Source organism: Aegilops tauschii, chromosome 1 (genome assembly GCF_002575655.3).
Source record: "Aegilops tauschii subsp. strangulata cultivar AL8/78 chromosome 1, Aet v6.0, whole genome shotgun sequence".
Taxonomy (NCBI): domain Eukaryota; kingdom Viridiplantae; phylum Streptophyta; class Magnoliopsida; order Poales; family Poaceae; genus Aegilops; species Aegilops tauschii.
Window position 1 is genome coordinate 466,110,671 of NC_053035.3, and position 19,948 is coordinate 466,130,618.

General features: G+C 43.6%; 1 protein-coding gene and 1 long non-coding RNA gene across 2 annotated transcripts; one reads left to right on the plus strand and one right to left on the minus strand.

Annotated features, from left to right (window-relative positions):
• The first annotated feature begins 9,483 nt into the window (after positions 1-9,483).
• LOC120961851 (uncharacterized) lies at positions 9,484-12,568 on the plus strand. Its single transcript, XM_073506438.1, has 12 exons — positions 9,484-9,963; positions 10,060-10,215; positions 10,312-10,515; positions 10,602-10,707; positions 10,760-10,824; positions 10,916-11,085; positions 11,331-11,523; positions 11,609-11,809; positions 11,893-12,021; positions 12,096-12,211; positions 12,290-12,365; positions 12,452-12,568. The coding sequence occupies exons 1-12, from the start codon at positions 9,484-9,486 to the stop codon at positions 12,566-12,568; spliced, it is 2,013 nt and encodes a 670-aa protein (XP_073362539.1).
• Positions 12,569-18,145: 5,577 nt separating this feature from the next.
• Positions 18,146-18,656, minus strand: LOC123496902 (uncharacterized). The gene is made up of 3 exons (XR_012180956.1): positions 18,449-18,656; positions 18,288-18,356; positions 18,146-18,190 (listed from the first exon to the last, which is right to left on the minus strand). It is a non-coding gene; the product is annotated as an uncharacterized lncRNA (long non-coding RNA).
• Positions 18,657-19,948: the final 1,292 nt, after the last annotated feature.

The window sequence follows — 19,948 nt, forward strand, 5'->3', positions numbered from 1 at the left end:
TAAATATTTCTATTAAATCATGTTGTTGGTTCTACCGTGAACTTTATCTATCCGAACTATGTTATGATTTCTACCCGTCTATTTGATATGTTGTTGGTTATCTGTGTTTTGCTTGCTAGTTCTATCTTCTTCCCTTGATATTTCTATCTTATTTGACGTCAAAACCAGCAAGTTTTGGGGTTAGCTCAGATTTCACGCGGCCCACGGGGGTGTGCTTGCGCGCTTGATGGAAAAAATTGGTGTCATTCAACTTAGCCGTTCGGGTAGCAGGGGATGTTCCGTCTGGGAAGACGGATTTTTTCGGCATGCTTGAAATGGACCCAAATTTTTTTTGAAACCCTTGTACCAACATGACAAGCATCCATGCCAACTGGAAATTGATTTGCGACGTTGTATGGTTTTGTAGGCTATAATGATTACACGTGTAGATGAAAGGCACGAAAAAACAGTTTCAACAAAGACAACATAAATGATTTTTTACAAGTTTTATAGATGGAAACTTCTTTAGATGCAATGCCATCTCACAAACAACTCAGAAACAACTGTATGATTGATCATAAAACACATGCATTGTTGTTCAAAGAACTGTCTCATGAATAAATTGTACCATAATTGCGAACATAGTGTGAAACAGAAAAAAAATGTTTGTTTGCAACAAAATAATCCTGGTTTGAAGCTTAAACTGGTTGAAAAACAATTGAGCCTACTCCATATGGTCTTCTGCACTGCCAAAATCCAGTGACCTCTTGCGTTGCGACGTTGGAGATTGCGTCGGGCTTGGCGACGACCCATGTGCTTCAATCTTTTTCTCTTTAACATCAATGTAACCATACCACTGAAGTTGTTCTTGTTCTTTCTCCGCCAACTCTCTAGCAAGACCCTCCATTTCTTGGATTCTCACTTCCTGTAGAAAACCATAGGAATTGTATTAGGAAGAACTTAAAAATGACGTAGCCATAAACTAGATGCATGTAACATGTAAAATTTGAACCTCTGGATCAATGTCATCCTCGGAAAACAACCCGTAGTTCTATTGTACACAATGTACAGGTGACATGTCTTGCTGCCATTCAGATCAGAAAGCATTTTTTCTACATCATCTGGTCCTGCAATCAAGAACATTCCTTCTGGCAGCTTCCACGCAGACCCGGGTAAGAAGTAGTACAGTTCTGCTCCCAGTTTGCAACCAAAAGTATCTCTCATTTCACTCATAATGAGATTGTAGGTCACTTTGGCGGGTTCAAAAATTCTGACTTCTGTCGGGTGTTCATCAAAGTATGCTCTCGGGACATGTGACATCTCATCATCCCTACTAACAAAAAATTCCATGACCAGCACCTAGTATCTCACATCAGAGTTAATACATTCAATGAGTAAAGGGGCAAACATAATTTTTTATGTTCATAGCAACATTGCGGTGTTGTTACCTGCTTTTGTGGAATGTATCCTTCATGTGGAGTGACTGGGGATTGTGCCATCTCAAACCTTCTCACCTTGTTATGTGGAATGTATCCTTCATGTGGTGTGACTGGGGACTCTGCCATCACACGTTTCTTATCCTGCGTATGAAACGTCGACAGTGGGTTTACACACAAATTTTAAAAGGTCATACCATATCTTGGGTATGGCATCGTTGGGAGGTACTTACAAGGGGAGAATTGAAGATATGTTGTTGGGGTGGAGTGATGTGGCATTGAACGGGTGACTCTATCGCAATGTCTCGAGTGGATGGCGACTGTGCCGTCTCATGATGCTTAGCCTACATACAATCGCCGACATAAGGTTGCCACAAATTGAAGATGTTTGTATCATAGAATACGTAGGTCCTTAATATATACAATCGGTGCGAGATACTTACAGGGGGAGAAAAATTGAAGACATGTTGTCGGGGTGGCCGTGAGATCGCACAGGCTTCTAACATATGTCCTTCCAAACGGACCTTCTCCAGCATGGCCTTATAATCCATGTTCGACCGCTCCTGTAGCAGCTTGCTGTCCATATCCGAACGTGCCTGCAACACATAGGAATCCATCCTGACTCGCTCTGTCTGTATAATACTGTCCACAAGCTTCCGAGTTTCTTTTCTACCTCAGCGCGATCCTTTTGCACCTTCAAGTCGATCTCCCGGCGCGCTTCATGCAAACACTTGTCGTACTCCGCACGATTGTTATGCGCCTCTAAGACCATGGTCCCTACAACAACACATATACCCATAGTATGAAAACTGTATCCACAACCTCATCCAACTAATTCCTAACAATACCACCGAGAAAATATATTCATAACCAGTTCATACGAACAACTACTACAAACTATCAATCAAAAAGCTCTTGCATGACATCATGTACTCCAATTACACCAGAACTACTCAACTATGGCAAAGGCTATATTTTCTAATCTCTTCGGAAATGACTTCTTGGTCGAATCAATGGAAAAAATAATCAGCACTGCAATCGAAGATGGGAGGAGCCGTGGAGGAGACCTTTTTAATCCGGCGTCGGCGTGGTCGCTTGAGAAGCGATGGCGCGATCCCGACGATGGCTATGTGAGGAGAAACAAGGTAGATGGGGGTGGTTAGGATAGGGTTGATATACGGTAGGAATGGGAAGGTATATATATCCGTGATTGTAGGGTTAATTAGTTATTTTGAAGTAATGCGCTTCGATGCAAGTTTTTTTTAGACGAGCACGATCTTTTGGGGGCTTCCAAAACATGTGCACTGACCGCGGGTCCAACCACATATCACAGAAGCCCGAGCCAGAAACTTATTGTTCTTTAAAAAAGGAAGAGCAATAAATTCCTTCCAAGAATTTCCAGAAATAATTGTCAACCCATTTTCGTTGGTAATTACGTGATATGTTTGGCGCAATTAGTGGCTAACTGGTTTTTTTTGAGGAATAGTGGCTACTTGGTTTGATACATGCCAAACGTTACGTTCAGATTAGTTGCATTATTTCGTTCATTTTTTACCCAAAAATCTATACAAAGTGTTAATTGGACAATGTGAACAATGTGGCATGTAACCTGAACCCTAACCCCCCCCCCCCACACAAAACCGTAAAAACATTCAAAATTTTGCCCCACATGGAAACCATTATGCATGCATTCTCTATGGGGTCATGGGATGCCATGAAGAAAGTTTGGGATTATACACGCAAGTACGATCTCTGACACGCGCATTTCCGGCCTAGCATGTCAACACCCCGAAAGCCCCCTTGAGGTGTAGACCGATGTTTTGACTAGTCAGTCTAGAAAACTAGCTTTGTTTGTGCAAGAGATCATGTGTGCCAAAACTGAGGTGATTTGGAGGTGGTAGAAAAAATCATCGCATTCCGGAGGGGCCATTTGGTCTAACTTAAGCCAGTTTTTGAACATACGTGATTTTTTCCACCACCTCCAAATCACCCAAATTTTCTTGTACATGGTGACCCACATGTGCCAAACATGGCTATGAATTTTTTTTTGGAAAAATAATACTTTACAATGCCCCCTTTAGGTATAGACCGATGTTTTGACCAGTCAGTCTAGAGGACATATTTTGTTTCAAACTTGTGTGCAAAATTAGACATTTGACATATCCAAAAAATTGAATACAAATTTAAAAATTTACTTTGGGTATCCTCACATGGTGGAAATGTTTGGTCCAAATATTTTTAATAGTTTTAAATTTTAAATTTAATTTATAATTTGAAAATTTAATGATTCAAACTTGTTTGCAAAATTTGACATGTGACATATGCAAAAAATTAGACATGTGACATATGCAAAAAAATTAAATAAATAATAAAAATTGCCAACTTGTTTGCAAAATTTGACATGTGACATATGCAAAAAATTAGATGTGTGACATATGCAAAAAAAATTAAATAAATAATAAAAAATGCCAGCCTACACCAACAGCATTTATATGAAACCCCACGGCCTGCATACGATTAGAACCCATTGGGCCTAATTTGGGTGGGCCGTTCCAGGCCAGCCTCACACGCGGTTATCAGCTGGAGAGGGGAAAAATTCCCCATTTCATCTGGCAGATACGATCCCTAGGTCTTTGCTTCTGTTCCCCATTCACTCCGTGTGCTCAAATCTCACATCTGGCGTCGCCGGCGATGGGGGACAAGAAGGGAAGGAGGTCGCGGCCGGCAAGTGATTGCCGCCGCGCTCAAGAAAAGTGGGAGGAGGCAGTTGGGAAGTTCTGTCAGGGCGATCTGGAGAAGAGGGCGAATGTGGAGGAGATCTGCAGCTGGTTTCCCAGCTTGCAGATGTTCATCGACCACGGTAGGGGTCTCATCAAAGTGCTTACGGGCAATGAGAAGAAATCGTTGTTTGGTCCTGCTCGAGGAGTTGTTTCCAGTCCAGATTTTCCTCTGGGCTATGAACGAAGCGGATAACTCCCCGGATCCGCGTGAGCGTGCGAGGCGGTACATGTACCGCTCCCGCCGCCGCGCCCCTCCTATTACAGTGCCAGATCTTGTCGGAGTGTTGCTCGCGGTGCCTGCTCCGGTTGATCAGTCCAATGTTCACTCTGACAGTGATGTGGAGCAAAGAAAGGATGACAGTGATAGTGAAGATGTGGAGCATAGGGAGGATGAGAGTGATAGCGAAGATGTGGACCAGAGCAAGGATGAGAGCGGGGAAGAGGAGGTTGTTCTGCTGCTGGACGACAGTGCTGGAGAGGAGGAGCAGGATGATGTTGTCCAGGAGCAGCCGGCGGACGTGCAGATTGTGGGTCCAGGGATCCCGCAGCTCGGAGACAGGATCATGCCGATTGAAGCGGAGACCTACATCCGTATGGGCATTCGTCACTCAGAGCGCATCAGCAAGTTGAAGGACAAGAAAACAGAGTGATGGCATGTCAGTGTCTTCAGTTAGTCTATCTGTGTGAGTCAGTTTGGACCCGTTTGATAGCATACTATGTTCTAAGTTCTTTGAGAATACTTCAGTATTTGAGATTATGTTAGTTTTATTTACAGTGAGCTGTTTGGTTGCCCCTAATAAATGTGATTTTAGTACTGCAGTATTGGGAAAACTATAGTTATTTCTCTGCATGAAAAATGTAGCCCCTAATAGGATTGTTGATTGATCTATTTTGCAGACAAAGGAGCCACAAAAAAGGTGCTGGAGGTGGGAGCAAGACTGCTAGAGTGAGTAGCAAGTGAAGTGTACACAGCGAAGAAGGGGTGGAGAATCAACGTGGCAAGACTGGAAGGATAAAAAAGAAGACTCTACTTCCTGCTGAAGATGTGGCCTTTACTTTGTTGCGATGTTTTAGTAGTTGTTGCTGTTATTTTGCGGTGCTCATGAACTTTGTAAGCCTAGGATGATGGGTTAGGCAGACTGCGGGCCATGCTGGCTTTTGGTTATATAGGTTTATGCTGGCTTGAAGTGGAAATAGAGCATTATTAATGATATATGGATCAGCCAGTTCTTCAACTCTAAGGTTGCGTTAATTTGGTTCTAGATTCAAATACATAGCTTAACCCTGCAAGGTTAGCGATAAAACCCTAGAACAGTGCCCCGACATGACGCAATGTGTGTATTGTGTCCGAATTCGTGCACACCTTGCCTGGGGGACCACATTGGCCATGCCCACATGCTCCGAAAAAATTGGGGTCATCTCATGCATGCCTCCACATGAACCATGTACAAGCCGGCAAGTTTGAAAGAGGTTTTCCTTGCCGGTCCCACCAAATGATCCCAAACTTTATGCACACCCTACCATGACCATGGCATGCATGTGGGAGCAGAATTCATACACCACGGCCTCATTTTTGTTGAAATCCCATTAATAGCCATGTGTATTACATGTAAGTGAGCATGTGTAAAATTTATTAGGTGATTTGAAGGTCAAAACATTAACTTGTCATATATGCAAAAAAATGTGTATTGAATGCAAGTGAGCATGTGTATAATTTAGTGTGTGATTTGAAGATCAAAACACATGGCAATATGCCAAAAAAAAGTGCCCACCTACCAGAGCAGGAGGATTCATACACCACGGCCTGCATACGACTAGGAACCCAGCCGTTCATGGGCCAGGATGCAGGCCCGTGGTGCAGAATATCTCTGCTGCTAGTAGGCCCCACGGGGCAGAGGGGCCGAGAGTTAGGCAATGTACTGCCTGCATATGATAGGAGCTTGGGAGGGGAGTCGCAGCCGGGTATATAAACCAGTGCGGCGCTCTCTCGCTTGGCGAGGTGGGACTAAACTCCCACCACCCCACGGCTGTGCGCTGCGCTGTGCCTTGCGCGGCTCTGCCTTGGGCCCAATTCAGGCGGGCTGGCCCAGGGCAGCCTTACCCGCGCACTGATATGTTTTATATTCTCTTTGTTTTTCACTTCTTAACTCCAAAATTTATTTTCTTGTTTATATTTCTGATATTTAAAATCAAATCTCTTTTTTCTATATTATTTCTAACAGTGTTTACTAAAATTAAAAAAATATGCCAAATTTTGTTGTGTTTTATTTCATTTGTTCGTTCTCGTTTTTATATTGATAATATTTACGAAATATAAACTAAAATGGTGTGTTTTATTTCAATTCTTCATTCTAATATTTCTTATCTTTATTATATTTGAAATGTTTTTAGTTTGTAAAATAAAATGTTATGTTTTATTTCACTTCTTCATTCTAATATTTGCTCTCTTCTTTATATTTGAAATATTTTCAAAATGTAAGATAATATGTTATCTTTTATTTCACTTCTTCATTCTAATAGATCTTATCTTTTTTACATTTGAATTGTTTTTTAAAATCCTAGTAAATGCATCGAGTGTCGGAAATTGATGAGAATTGGCATGCATGATGTCCATGGTCATCCCGTTGTGTGAAAAAAAATTGGGGCCATTTGGTTGAGTCCAGAAAAACCACGTCCTTCGGGCTCCCCCTACGGCAGACCCGAATGATGGTGATTGCACATGTGCTATGTGCTGGCCTGCATGAAATGACACCAAACTTTGGCACCATGTGAGGATGCCCAATGTAGGCCCCCATGCAACATGTGAGCCACTCCTGACACCGAACGAACATTGCGTCACGTCCGGGCAGCGTTTCGGGTTCTTTTCGCCGGCAAAATCCTAGTAAAAGCATCGAGTGTCGGAAATCGATGAGAATTGGCATGCATGATGTCCATGGTCATCCCATTGCGTGAAAAAAATTTGGGGCCATTTGGTTGAGTCCAGAAAAACAACGTCCTTTGGGCTCCCCCTACGGCAGACCCGAATGATGGTGATTGCACATGTGCTATGTGCTGGCCTGCATGAAATGACACCAAACTTTGGCACCATGTGAGGATGCCCAATGTAGGCCCCCATGCCACATGTGAGCCATTCCTGACACCGAACGAACGTTGCGTCACGTCCGGGCAGCGTTTCGGGTTCTTTTCGCCGGCAAAATCCTAGTAAAAGCATCGAGTGTCGGAAATCGATGAGAATTGGCATGCATGATGTCCATGGTCATCCCATTGCGTGAAAAAAATTTGGGGCCATTTGGTTGAGTCCAGAAAAACAACGTCCTTCGGGCTCCCCCTACGGCAGACCCGAATGATGGTGATTGCACATGTGCTATGTGCTGGCCTGCATGAAATGACACCAAACTTTGGCACCATGTGAGGATGCCCAATGTAGGCCCCCATGCAACATGTGAGTCATTCCTGACACCGAACGAACGTTGCGTCACGTCCGGGCAGCGTTTCGGGTTCTTTTCGCCGGCAAAATCCTAGTAAATGCATCGAGTGTCGGAAATCGATGAGAATTGGCATGCATGATGTCCATGGTCATCCCATTGCGTGAAATTTTTTGGGGCCATTTGGTTGAGTCCAGAAAAACAACGTCCTTCGGGCTCCCCTACGGCAGACCCGAATGATGGTGATTGCACATGTGCTATGTGCTGGCCTGCATGAAATGACACCAAACTTTGGCACCATGTGTGGATGCCCAATGTAGCCCCCCATGCAACATGTGAGCCATTCCTGACACCGAACGAACGTTGCGTCACGTCCGGGCAACGTTTCGGGTTCTTTTCGCCGGCAAAATCCTAGTAAATGCACCGAGTGTCGGAAATCGATGAGAATTGGCATGCATGATGTCCATGGTCATCCCATTGTGTGAAATTTTTTTGGGGCCATTTGGTTAAGTTGAAATAAATATTTGATATCAAAATTTTCTAATATGAAAAATAAAAGATAAAAAGTACATGAAACGAGCCACTCATCGCTCAAAGAGAGGAGCAGCTGCGATTTGTTACACAATTCCCGGATCGGAATCTACAAAAAACACTCGAGCGTGGGAAGCCTATCCCTTTAATTTAGGAGCACGTACTGCCTCTCCTCAACTACGGAAGGCAAAGATCACGGGCGTTCTATCCCTGGTGGTTACGACGACCTAGGAGATCCTCCTCCTCCTATTTAGTCTCGGCATCGTCTTTCATGTCGTCTACGACGGCTCCTACCGCCGAGTCGACGACAGCTGCGTCCCTAGCATCGGCCCAACCCCAGCAAGATTGTCGAGAACATCCAGGTCGTCAGCGCGTGCTGGCCGTCGTGGACGAACTGCGTCCATGTTACAACGCCGACAACTTCCATCTTCATCGAGCGATCCAGTATGTTGGCAACCATACCGCATCCATGATGCTTTTCTTTGTGCGTGTGTTAGATTCGATAGGACTAAGATTAATTAGCGCATAATCTTCGCATTACATCTGTTGGAGTAGATGTTTTTTGTTTGTGCGTGTATTAGATTAGATAGGCCTATGACACTAGATTTGTTTGTGCGTGTATTTGATTAGATAGCCCTACGATTGCAAATTAGTTTCTGCATGTTGTTTGCTGTCTTTCACTTGTAGGTTGGATTGATGAATAAACAACAATTTTTTATCATTGTTAGTTATAGCATAGTCACTTTAAGTTATAGCAATGCCCTAAGACATGCATGTTGCAACTATGAGACGCCGACTAATATTGTATGTGATGCACGTTTGTTTGATGCATGTTTCCAGTATGCATAATTTCATTTTTTTCTTTTCAATTTACTGTTAATTAGGCACTGTCACCGATTCCTATATCTATTTGTACAGTACCATATGAAAATAAATGATTAGATAAATTATGTTGCTTTTTATTATGAAACTAATTGGTTAAATAAGTACTTGTTAAACTGTCATTTTATGTGCTGCACGTGTCTCTGCTGAATGTTTCAGTATGAATAAATTATGTTGTATAGTTTTCTATCTACTGTGGGATAGTGTATTCCATTATTATGTTTTATGCAACAATATGTTAGGAAAAAAGTTGATTACATAATTTATGGTACTAGTATATTTTTTAACAGGATGGATGAACTCAACGGAGAAATTGTTTGCGCCGTAGAAAAATGGTGCAAACTTATTGCCGGTCTATCTTCCGGTCAACGGGCCGCACTTGCCGAAACACCACTCCGTAGCATGCTTCAGATACCTTCGCTGAAGATGCGTACACTGTTGATCCGGTACATGGTTGAGATATTTGATCCTAGCAAGGGCAGATTCATTGTACAAGACTTGGTTGGCGAAGTGTCTCTCGGTGCCGTGGATGTTGAGTGCATCTTGGCCTTGGAGAACCACGGACTGTCGGCAGAAGGTATTCTCGGTGAGGAAGGTGAGGATGTTAAAGATCGAGTGCCGCCTCAATTCCTGAGCAAGACCACAGGTAACATAGTCATCGATGATCTGATTGTGGACATCACAAAAAATAAATCTGCCGACGACGATTTCCTTCGGAGAGTTGTCCTCGTGTTGCTTGGAACAGTTCTTGCTCCCATGTCGAGCAAGACTGTACCAAAGCAATATTACGCATTGGTGGACGATGTGAAGCGTATATCCAAGATTAATTGGAATGCATTCACCCTCCGGGTTCTGCTGGACTGCCTTCGCAACGTGAGGAAAGGCAAACACCTCCGCCAATGGACGAGAGGGAAATTAGCTCTCCTGCAGGTACACCTTTCAGACTTGTACCATTGCAAAAAAAATAATATGATTGCTAATTTACCTGCTGTATAGTACTAATTGTAATTTTTCATATTCATGCAGTACCTGTACTGGGAGAAGGTTCAGCCTCTGGAAGGTGAATGCGCATTCAATCCTAGCTTGTCCATGGAACCTCTAATGAGGAATTGGACTGAAGCTGCAGCCTCAAGGAGAGACAAGTTTGATTATGACCAAGGCCGTGGCCGTGGTAACATCAAGGTAATTCATTACGTTGGGTACTTCTTAACTTTTATATAACATAATTAGTTGTATTAATATTTTTATTGATCACATATACTTGTATTTCACATGCAGATTGAAGACAACATAACCAAGGAGTATAGGGCGCAGGAGCGCAAAGTACCCGAACCAAAAAAGCCAAAAATGAAGCCCGCCGTTGGTGCGGCAAAGAAGTCCAAGTTAGCCTCAAACGCGGACGAGATGATGAACCTCATCATGAAGCGGTGTATGGATTACATACGCAGCCAAATGAAGGAAATACCAGAACAAGTAGCCGAGGTGACACACCCTTAATTCTATGTTTACAACATTTTTGAAGTTGCAAAACCGTGCCGACATTAATTAATATTTTTTATGTAACGCAGAGATTGTTAGAGAAGTTGAACCAAAATGGTGTGATGTACAAGCCAGCGGCTGCAGCGGCTTCCGGCAACAACGATGCTGACCTAGAAGTGGATTCCTTTGAGAATGGTCCGCCAGAAAAAAAAAGAATTCGTGTACAAGGATGACTCTGACGGTCTAGAGCCGGTGATTGATTTGACACAGCCTGACGAGCCTGTTGTAAACCAGAACAACGATGATGAGGAAGTATGTTTTCATTTATTTGTCTTCATTTATCTCAATTATGCATCTTCATTTTCGTTAACTGAACCTATCACATTATTTTTTTGTTAACTAGAAAACACCTGCCAAGTTAAATGTTGACAAGACAACGAAGCCTACTGATGAGTGCGGCGCAACACCGGAGAACCCTTGGATTGTAGGTAGTTCTCCTCGAGCAGAATCGTCCGACATTGACATTTCTACAAGTTCTATCGACAGGATGGTGGGTAAGAGCAAGGGGAAAAAGTCTGCAGCAACCGCAAAAGAAGATGATGTTATATCCGGGAAGCGCCGACGGACTGTTCCCAAGAAATTTGAATCCCCCTTTAAACTTGACAAGCCCGGCAAGCGAAGCGCTCGCGGTACTAAGCCATCCGGCAACACTACCGCAACTAGAGGTACCGTTAGTAGCTATCTGAGTGCTTAATTTACTACCATTTCATGTACTCACCGTTCGTGACATTCGTAATTTATCATGCAACATTGTTTAGTGACAATGACATGGAAGGCTCTGTTAAGGACGATTTGACACCGGAACTCATCGATGCTGCTGTTGCGTTTGTGGAGGCAGCTGCTCGGTGTGAGAAGAATATGACAAAAAGAGTTTACTACAATGAACGTGGCACCTCTGTGACTGTGGAGAGTATACGACATGTACTTGAGCATACATGGCTGGCGCATGACGTAAGATCTATTACCATGTCCTGCTATTTAAGTGCATAATCTATGTGTCACCTATGAAAATAAAATGTTCTATTATTTTACGCAGATTATCGATGCTTATCAGACACATTTGGCTCTGCGCGTTGGTCATGATCGGCACCTCTGTCCAGCCTGGAGGTCCAAATACCTTGTTGATCGTGCTAAGGCACGAGACAACCCTAAACCATCGAAATACAACATGGATAGTGCGCTGAGCAGAGCTGGAGCAGTACGTAGGGTTCTGGACGAGTATACCGTCCGTGATAAGGTACGATATGTTCTTACTAGTTCATTAACACTCATTTCAACAAGCATAATTGCATCTGATTACAAATGTATTCCACATTTCAGTCGTTTATCCCGTTGAACGTCGGCAATACACACTGGATCACCGTGGTGATGCACAACCGCAAGAAAGAATTCCGAGTTTTTGATTCGCTCTATCCTCTCGAGTTCTCTCTCGACACTGTGAAAGCACTGGTACTCTCCCCGACATTGAGCATTCTTCATATGAAATGTCATATGGTTTCTCACTACTACTTTCTTTCAAATAGCGACTAGCAATAGCAATTGATATGGAAGAGGCAAACCGTATTACACCTGGCAAATATCCAGACGTCACTAAGTGGCCTATCATACCTCAGATCGACATGCCACTACAAGAGGACGGGTGAGTTATGGTTCATCATTTTCTACTTACGAAAGACATGTTCGTGTGCACGGTGACTAATGTTTGCATATATATTAGGAACTCTTGTGGCCTTTTTGTGATTGAAGTTATGGAGCATTGGGACGGGGATCGATGGACCGCCGATTTTACCCAGGTAATTTGTCCTCTCTGCTCGTACACTTGTACAATTGTCGTATAATACCAACTTCTATTCATTAAACCTTGTTCTAAAAATTGCAGGGCACGGTTAATGCAAGGAGAAGGCGTCTCATCGCCGAGTTGGTTCTCTCACCTACCAACACGCTCGAATGTGTGAAGAACAAAATCTGCGACATCGCAAAGAAAAGCAAGGCGTGAAGACATCATACATGATTCAAGATTCTAGTTTCAGTTGTTTGTTTTAAGTCCGGAAGCACGTTTCACGGCATGGACAACTTTGATTTTCTATCATTCATGTAATAAGCACGATACCATGGATTTTGTGTGGATTTTTGGTCGCTCACACATACTTGTGTATGTGTAATGCAGTCAGACTATACGTTTTGTACCGATAAATTTCTGCTTCCCTTCATTTGTTCTACCTTAATGTTTTTTGCTACTGTGTTCATTCTTTTCTTCCATGGAAGAGTAATTCATTTCCTTTTTACTTTTGCATATTTTTTTGATTTGATTTGGCATTATTCAACAATAAGAAAAAAAGTTGATAAATTCCTTTTTGTTTGCCTGAGAATCAACCTCGGCTGTCGTGCCATCCGGTGTGGGATCCCGCACCCGAGACAACAACAGATCCGGTCCCAGCACGGGCGACCCAGTCGACGAGCGCCAGTTGGCGCGGGGGGACGCGCCAGGTCCGGTCCCGCCCGACCGCTCGGTGGAGACAGCCCGCGTGTCGGACGCAGACGGGCCACCCGTGGATCCTGCGGTTGGTGGAGTAGGCAGATCCGCCTGGGATCCCGTGCGCATGATTGCCGCTGGATCTCTTGGGATCGGCGTCCACAGGTGGATCTTCCTCGTGTCTTGCGCTAGACTCCCTTGGCGTTATGTGTTGCTTCAAATCTCGTTGCACAGTTTTTTTGCTGCAGTTTTGCTAGCCTTTTCCTTTTCTGCATCATGAAGACTAGGATCAGTAGCACCATCAATCACATGATCAACTACTATTTCGCCCCCTTGATCAGTACGATTTAGAGCTCCGGTGGAAGCAAAATAATTTCAGTCTTAGCCAAGAACCTGCATTAGGATGCAGGTCAAACAAGGGCAAACTATTTCGAAAGTGATATAATTTATTGGTTAATATAATATACTTAGACCTTACACAAATGAACTGGCCACAATGCAGACAGGACTTGATCATTCTGTTCAACAATAAACCACAGAACATACTTAAAATTCATCACAAATCTCCTTCAGCTTCTTGATCTTATCAACGTACCCATGTTTCTGTTTGAGAAAATCTGCAATAATATACTCAAGTTTTTTCTTCTTTTGCTTCAGCTGGTCCCTCTCTCTCATCACTTGGTCTCTCTCTAGCACCACCCGGTCCCGGTCTTTCTCAGCCTTTACCCTCAGGATCTGATGTAGATTGGCACAACCATGATCTGCCATCTTATTCTTCTCCAGCTCCTCTTTGAGATCGCTAAGTGACAATCTTGCATTGCCCAACTGCGTGAGAGCATCCTCCTTATCAGCCACCAGTTTAGCAAAAGTCCATTTTGAAAAATCTCAGCTCTTCCTCCGTCCTCCTCTTTTCTCCAATTAACATGCATTTTTCTTCAGCATTCTTAATATTCTGTCTCAGCTTCTCGTCATACGTGCTCCACAGTTCTCTCAGGCAGAACTTCGTAGCCACTGACCACTCCAGGTCTACCCATTCCACATAGTTACATTTCACTTCTTCCTACAGTATGAAAAAATATGGTCTCAATCATATATGCACAAATGCAATACAATTACATGCAATGCACTAAAAATATGGTCTCAATCATATAAACACAAAATGTAGCATGCAATGATATACATATATATACATATATATATATATATATATATATATATATATATATGGATCAATTAACTACAAGTATATGCTATTATGTGCTAAAACAAATATTAGACCGTGAAAAAAACATAAATACGGACTTTGTAAATGCACAAATTAATTGAAATGTATGCAATTTTGGGCAGAACAATGGATTACCGCGAAGTAAATCAAGCACGAGGTAATTTAAACATATATTTATAGTACGGAACAACATACCTTCTGACCACAGGCAAGAAAACGTCTGCCAGTGTCCAAGGAATCAAAAGCAACTAGCCTGACGCAAGGTTCTCGATGCAGACAACGAGAAGACAGATCGTGAGCAATGCCACTCCATTCATAGCAAGGGATAGTCGTAGGAAGCTAAACGAAACAACAGAGATAATGCACAAATCAACGCCCTGCGTTAAATACCGGAAATGAAGAACCCTAACTCTAAGCCTAGCACTATTTGGAGATTATATAGTAGGAGCGTACCTGCAGGCTAGTCATGGATTCGCCATCCGAAGAAGAGCTCGACTCGTCGCTCCACGAAACCATGGCGTAACGTGACCGGCGGCAAGACGTGGATTGGTGGCGGCAGCGGCAGCGGCGGTTGCAGTGGATAGATAGAACGCGCGTGGAGATCGCGAGGGAAGAACCGCCCCGACCAGGTGGCCAGCGCGGCCCATTTAAACGGGCTGTAATCAAAATAAAAATTGTTCAATGGGCTCGGCAACGGGAGCGGCCGTGTGTCGTGCCGTCTTACGGCATCCGTCACCCCCCCTCCACGTCATCGCGACAAGCGGCCCGAGTTACACTACAAGCCATAAAATGGTGGGTTTTTCTTTTCTTTATAAGGGGAAAATGGTGGGTTTTTGGTACGAAGTCTATACTATAGACCAAAGTGAGCTGGTATCTTCTATATCTAAATGGTGGTGAACCAAAGGAGTCAAAAAAATTTAATTATTACCACACATAATTACATCTTCTATATCTAAACAACTAGCCACCACTAACCTATTTCTCTTAACATGCAAGTTTGCCACCTCGTCATTCAACATGTATGGAGAAAGGTCCACCACAACATGCAAACAAAATATTCCCGCAACAACATATACATGTTACATGTAACCATTTCTCTATGAATATATTGCAAAACATTCCCGCAACAACATGCCAGGTATCGTCTAGTTTTCTAATATAATATAACTACAGTGGACAACACAAAAGATGCCATCATTACAATGGCTAAAATGCTATCCATTTTCCATGATTAAAGTCCCTAGTGACCGCCTCCTGTTTAGTCCATATATGCTACAAGCACTATCTCAAGGTACTGGCCTGTTGCAATAGTATATATCATGTATCATGTATGCAGTAACACATTGTAAACACCTCACTATTAGATCACTGGATTCATCCTAACATAACTTTAGCAACTGTTCTACTCTTCTTCGCCCACCACACTTCTGCACACGATAACAGGAAAAACTAATGAATGACAAGTTAAAAACAATTATAACCTACAATGCATACAAAAACTTACTTCTTATTTAGTTTGCATTTCTTGCTGCGTTTAGTGTGCCCTAGCAATTTGCATGCGCCGCACCTGATTCTGATCTCGTCGTACGAAAGTGGCCTACCATTTTTCGACATAGGGCGGTTCTCATCTACCTTAGTTGCACCTTTCGTTGATACTTTAATAGGATCATGAACTTCAACTATGTTGCCTTCACCATCATCTACATATTCAATTGCACAAGTACTAAGATCAGCCGTTTTCTTACTCAAATTTTCCTTTAGCTGATCATACTCATGGCTCTTAGCTATCACGGCCTTCAAACTCTCCTGTAACTGATCCCACAAAGTTGGGTGTTTGCATGCTGCATGCATAGCTTCTGAAGCCAACACACTGACCTGGCTATATTTCATTCTTTCAGCTGCTCCAGTCCATCCAAATCCCAAAAGATCGCTTGTGCGCCTGGCGGGCAGTCCCAACCTTGCGTCTTTCGTGAACCGCACAAGAACTAAACACTTTGGTATTTCAGATATATTCAAGTACTTCAGTACATGGAATATGTGCTTGCAAGGTAGACCCTTTCGAATCATTCTTTTGCAGCTGCACCTTATAGTTTCTGCGGAATTTACTAGAGTGTACTCCACCCAAAAACGGCTCTTCCGGTTATTCTTCCAGGCCACGATGTACTGCTGTGATCCGTCTCCGAGCTTTATTTCTACAATCTTCATGCCACCAATTTTCCTAAGATCAGCTTGCAACATATAGAAGTTTGCTGGAGTGAAGACGTGAGAAGCAGCTATCTCAAGTTCCCTCGAGCTAGTAACTGGCACCGGTAAACTCTGTGAGGCCGTGCAATCATCTCGTGCCTCATTCTCACAGATACGCACAACGGCGTTCTCATAGTGCAAAATCATATCCACCAGGGTCATTTCACCGTCTAGGTGGAGGTGAAGGCATGAGTTTAGACTTTCACTCCTCTGGTTGCTTTTCATGCCAAGCCAAAAACCCTCTGTCAGATAAGCCGCGGCCCACAGTCTCCTCTTCTTATACATCCGTCTCAACCATGTTACTATTTTTTCCGACTGCCATCTTTTGGAAAACGCGTGCCATCTCTCCTCAAACGTGGCGGTGGACGTGCTGTAGTACAGCAGAGTTCGGAAATCCTTCAAGGACTTGTGACTGAGGTGAATCTTCATATTTTTTTCTATATGCCACGTACATATACGGTGCCACACGTCTGGCAAGACTTGGCGAATTGCCTTGATCATCGCAGCGTCGGCATCCGTGATAACACTCATAGGCATCTTTTGACACATGGACCTCAAAAAAGTCTCCAGCAGCCACACATATGTCTCTTCGGTCTCGTCCGAAACTATGGCATAAGCAAAAACAGTGGTCTTCCGGTGATTGTTAAGACCAACAAAGGGTATGAATGGCATACCATACCGGTTCATCTTGTACGTGCTGTCAAATACAAGCACGTCGCCGAAGTCCTCATAGTCATGACGAGACTGGGAGTCACACCAGAACATCCTATTCATATGTCCTTCCTTGTCTAGCTTGTACTCGAAAAAGAAGCTAGGATCCCTCTGTTTCCTACTGACCATGATGCCTATGACTGTGGCAGCATCACCTTTTGAAAGCAGCTTCCTCTTCTCCCTGGCGCAAAGGTTGTATATTTCACGCCTGGTAAAACCAACACCGCCGTACCATACACGTTTGCTGATGAAGCAATCCATCATGTCGTGAATTCTAATCCCTGCAGCTCCCATGGACATTATCTCATGCTTCTGGTACTCTTTGATTTTTCTGTGGGACCAAAGAAAAGGTACCTCGTCCGGTCCTGCCAAGATATGGCTATGCTTGTCCTCAAAACTATCAACATACCAAACCCCACGCTTTTGGTCAAGCTTCACGGTCAGGTGCGCTTCGCAGTGGCAGCGTGTCTCGGGTCTGAGCCTACGGCTGTGTCCTTCCTCGGTTAGCAACCTGCTGTCACATTTTCCTTGTCTGGAACAAACAAACCGCCTATAACGCATATGACGTGACTCGGTTTTGCTATACCTGACCCTATTCTTTCTAATGCTGAAACCATTATCTCTAGCATAGTTGTTGTAGAAATCATACGCAGCCTCGTGAGACGTAAAAGTCATTTGTATTATCTGCATGAACATATCCCTCTTATCATCTGCACTAGCAGTATCTTGGACATTCTTTTTACCCTCAACTTCTGTCACCTACACAATCATAACATAGCCATGAAAACAGTTTTCTATGGTATAACATTACTTCCATACAACATTGATTACATACATACCTCACTCATGATGACCGACGATTGCGACTCCCCAGAATCAGATGCAGCTAATGATTCGACATCAAGGCCTGTCTCCGCATCGGATTCACCGTAATAGTCGTACGCATTATGACATTCGGAAATGAGCTGAAAAATATAACACAAATACATAAGTACTTATCATATAATATTCCAGGATTAATTTAATTTGCATGCATGCCAACAAAAAATTCCACTTCCATACCTGACTAATGTAATCTTCATTCGAGATCTCCGAGTTGTTTTCCTCACCATCATCATGCTCATTGTTTTCCTGACCATCATCATGTTCATCCATCTATAAATTTTCAAAATATAATATTGTCGGATGCCACCAAAAAATTACAACATGATAATGCCACTCACATTAAGATCTTCCAATACGTTCCCATTCTCTGACCTATCTCCACGATCTGAATTTTCATCATCTGACCAATCTTCTATCCAGTCTTTCATCAGTTCTCCAAACTCCATGTCATACATCATATCAGTTAACTCATCGTCCGCCATTTCCTACAACAATTAATATGTATCATCACATGTGCAAACATTATCAATGCTGACATATACAACACCTAGCGCATGATCACGGATGTTAAATAAACTACACCAACCGGAGAGCGCCCCAACCGAAGGCGTTCAGATCGTGCACACAACCGACGCCAACGACCTCTGATCGCCCATGGATCCTCCCCCCTCTCCACACCGAGCGGCGTTAAGGTACGTCCCACGAATCCAGTACGTGATCACTTTGGATCGCGAGAAGCAGCGCTACCCGTGATAACATGCGCCGCCAGATTCCTAGCCCACGGCACCAGTCGTGATTACTTTGGATCGCCGGATACCTAGGTAAGCCGCCGCATCAAATAACGGAGTCGTCGTGCACACAACCGACGGCAACCATCGCTAGGTTAACCCTAGAAAGAAGAAACCCACTTTAGCCCGCGTGATCACTGTGTATATCACGACGAGCAGCACTACCAGAACAAGATCTGCGATGGCCTGGACCACCAGAAAGCTAGGTTGCCCGCCCCGCTAGGTTAACCACTACGACGAAAACAACGGCAGTTCGTTTGATGCTGCCGCGAGCGAGACAAACGTGGGGAAACGGGATGCGGTACCTGCGAGCGCCGGAGGTTGACGACGGTGCCGCGCGCGCTCTCGGACGAGATCGCCGGCGATAAGATCGCTGCCGCCGATATTCCTAGAGAACCTCACCAGAATGATGGAGGAGCTGCGTGAATGATGGATCTGCGTGATTGATTGAGCTGCGTGATTGATGGATCGGCCGTCGGCAGGTCTTACCTGGTCGTGGGGTCGTGTCATCCTTTTTTTCCGGGATGTCACCGTATACATACGTATGGGTCATACGGGTTATACAGGGCTTGGATATGGGCTATGGAGCTTGGATATGGGCAGCGGTGGGCCGGAGAAAAAATAGATGGCGGGGGTCAAGAATACCCCTAGGAAATTGAGTTAGGGGGGTGCACCGGAGCAAGCCTCGTTGACGTAATGATATTGTACCATGCAACATTGTGAAGGAGTTATTTCACAAAGAAGATAGAGCTGATCTTGGAGAAGAGTAGGATATACTGTGATAAATAAAGACCAAGTTGCAGTTGCTTCATGGATGTATCGACCCTTTAGTGCTCTTTCTTTCTAAACAGCATATGTTTGCTTATATAATCTTTTGAACCACTGCCTTCTGGGCTGTAATAATAGCGTACTGCTTAGATTGTGGTTTGGTATGTCATTACAAGCTTAAAATTATCTGCTATCTAATTTTTATGTAGTTCTTGCGTAATATTTGTTTCTGCTTTCATCTTAGTATGTAATTACAATCTAATTGTTCGTTCTCACCTGGCT

Excerpts from the sequence above, each read along its gene's own strand:
- LOC120961851 (XM_073506438.1), top strand. The coding sequence starts at position 9,484 with ATGGTTGAGATATTTGATCCTAGCAAGGGCAGATTCATTGTACAAGAC. Across the intron at positions 11,524-11,608 it reads ATACATGGCTGGCGCATGAC|ATTATCGATGCTTATCAGAC; the intron begins GTAAGATCTATT and ends TATTTTACGCAG. Across the intron at positions 12,022-12,095 it reads TCGACACTGTGAAAGCACTG|CGACTAGCAATAGCAATTGA; the intron begins GTACTCTCCCCG and ends TCTTTCAAATAG.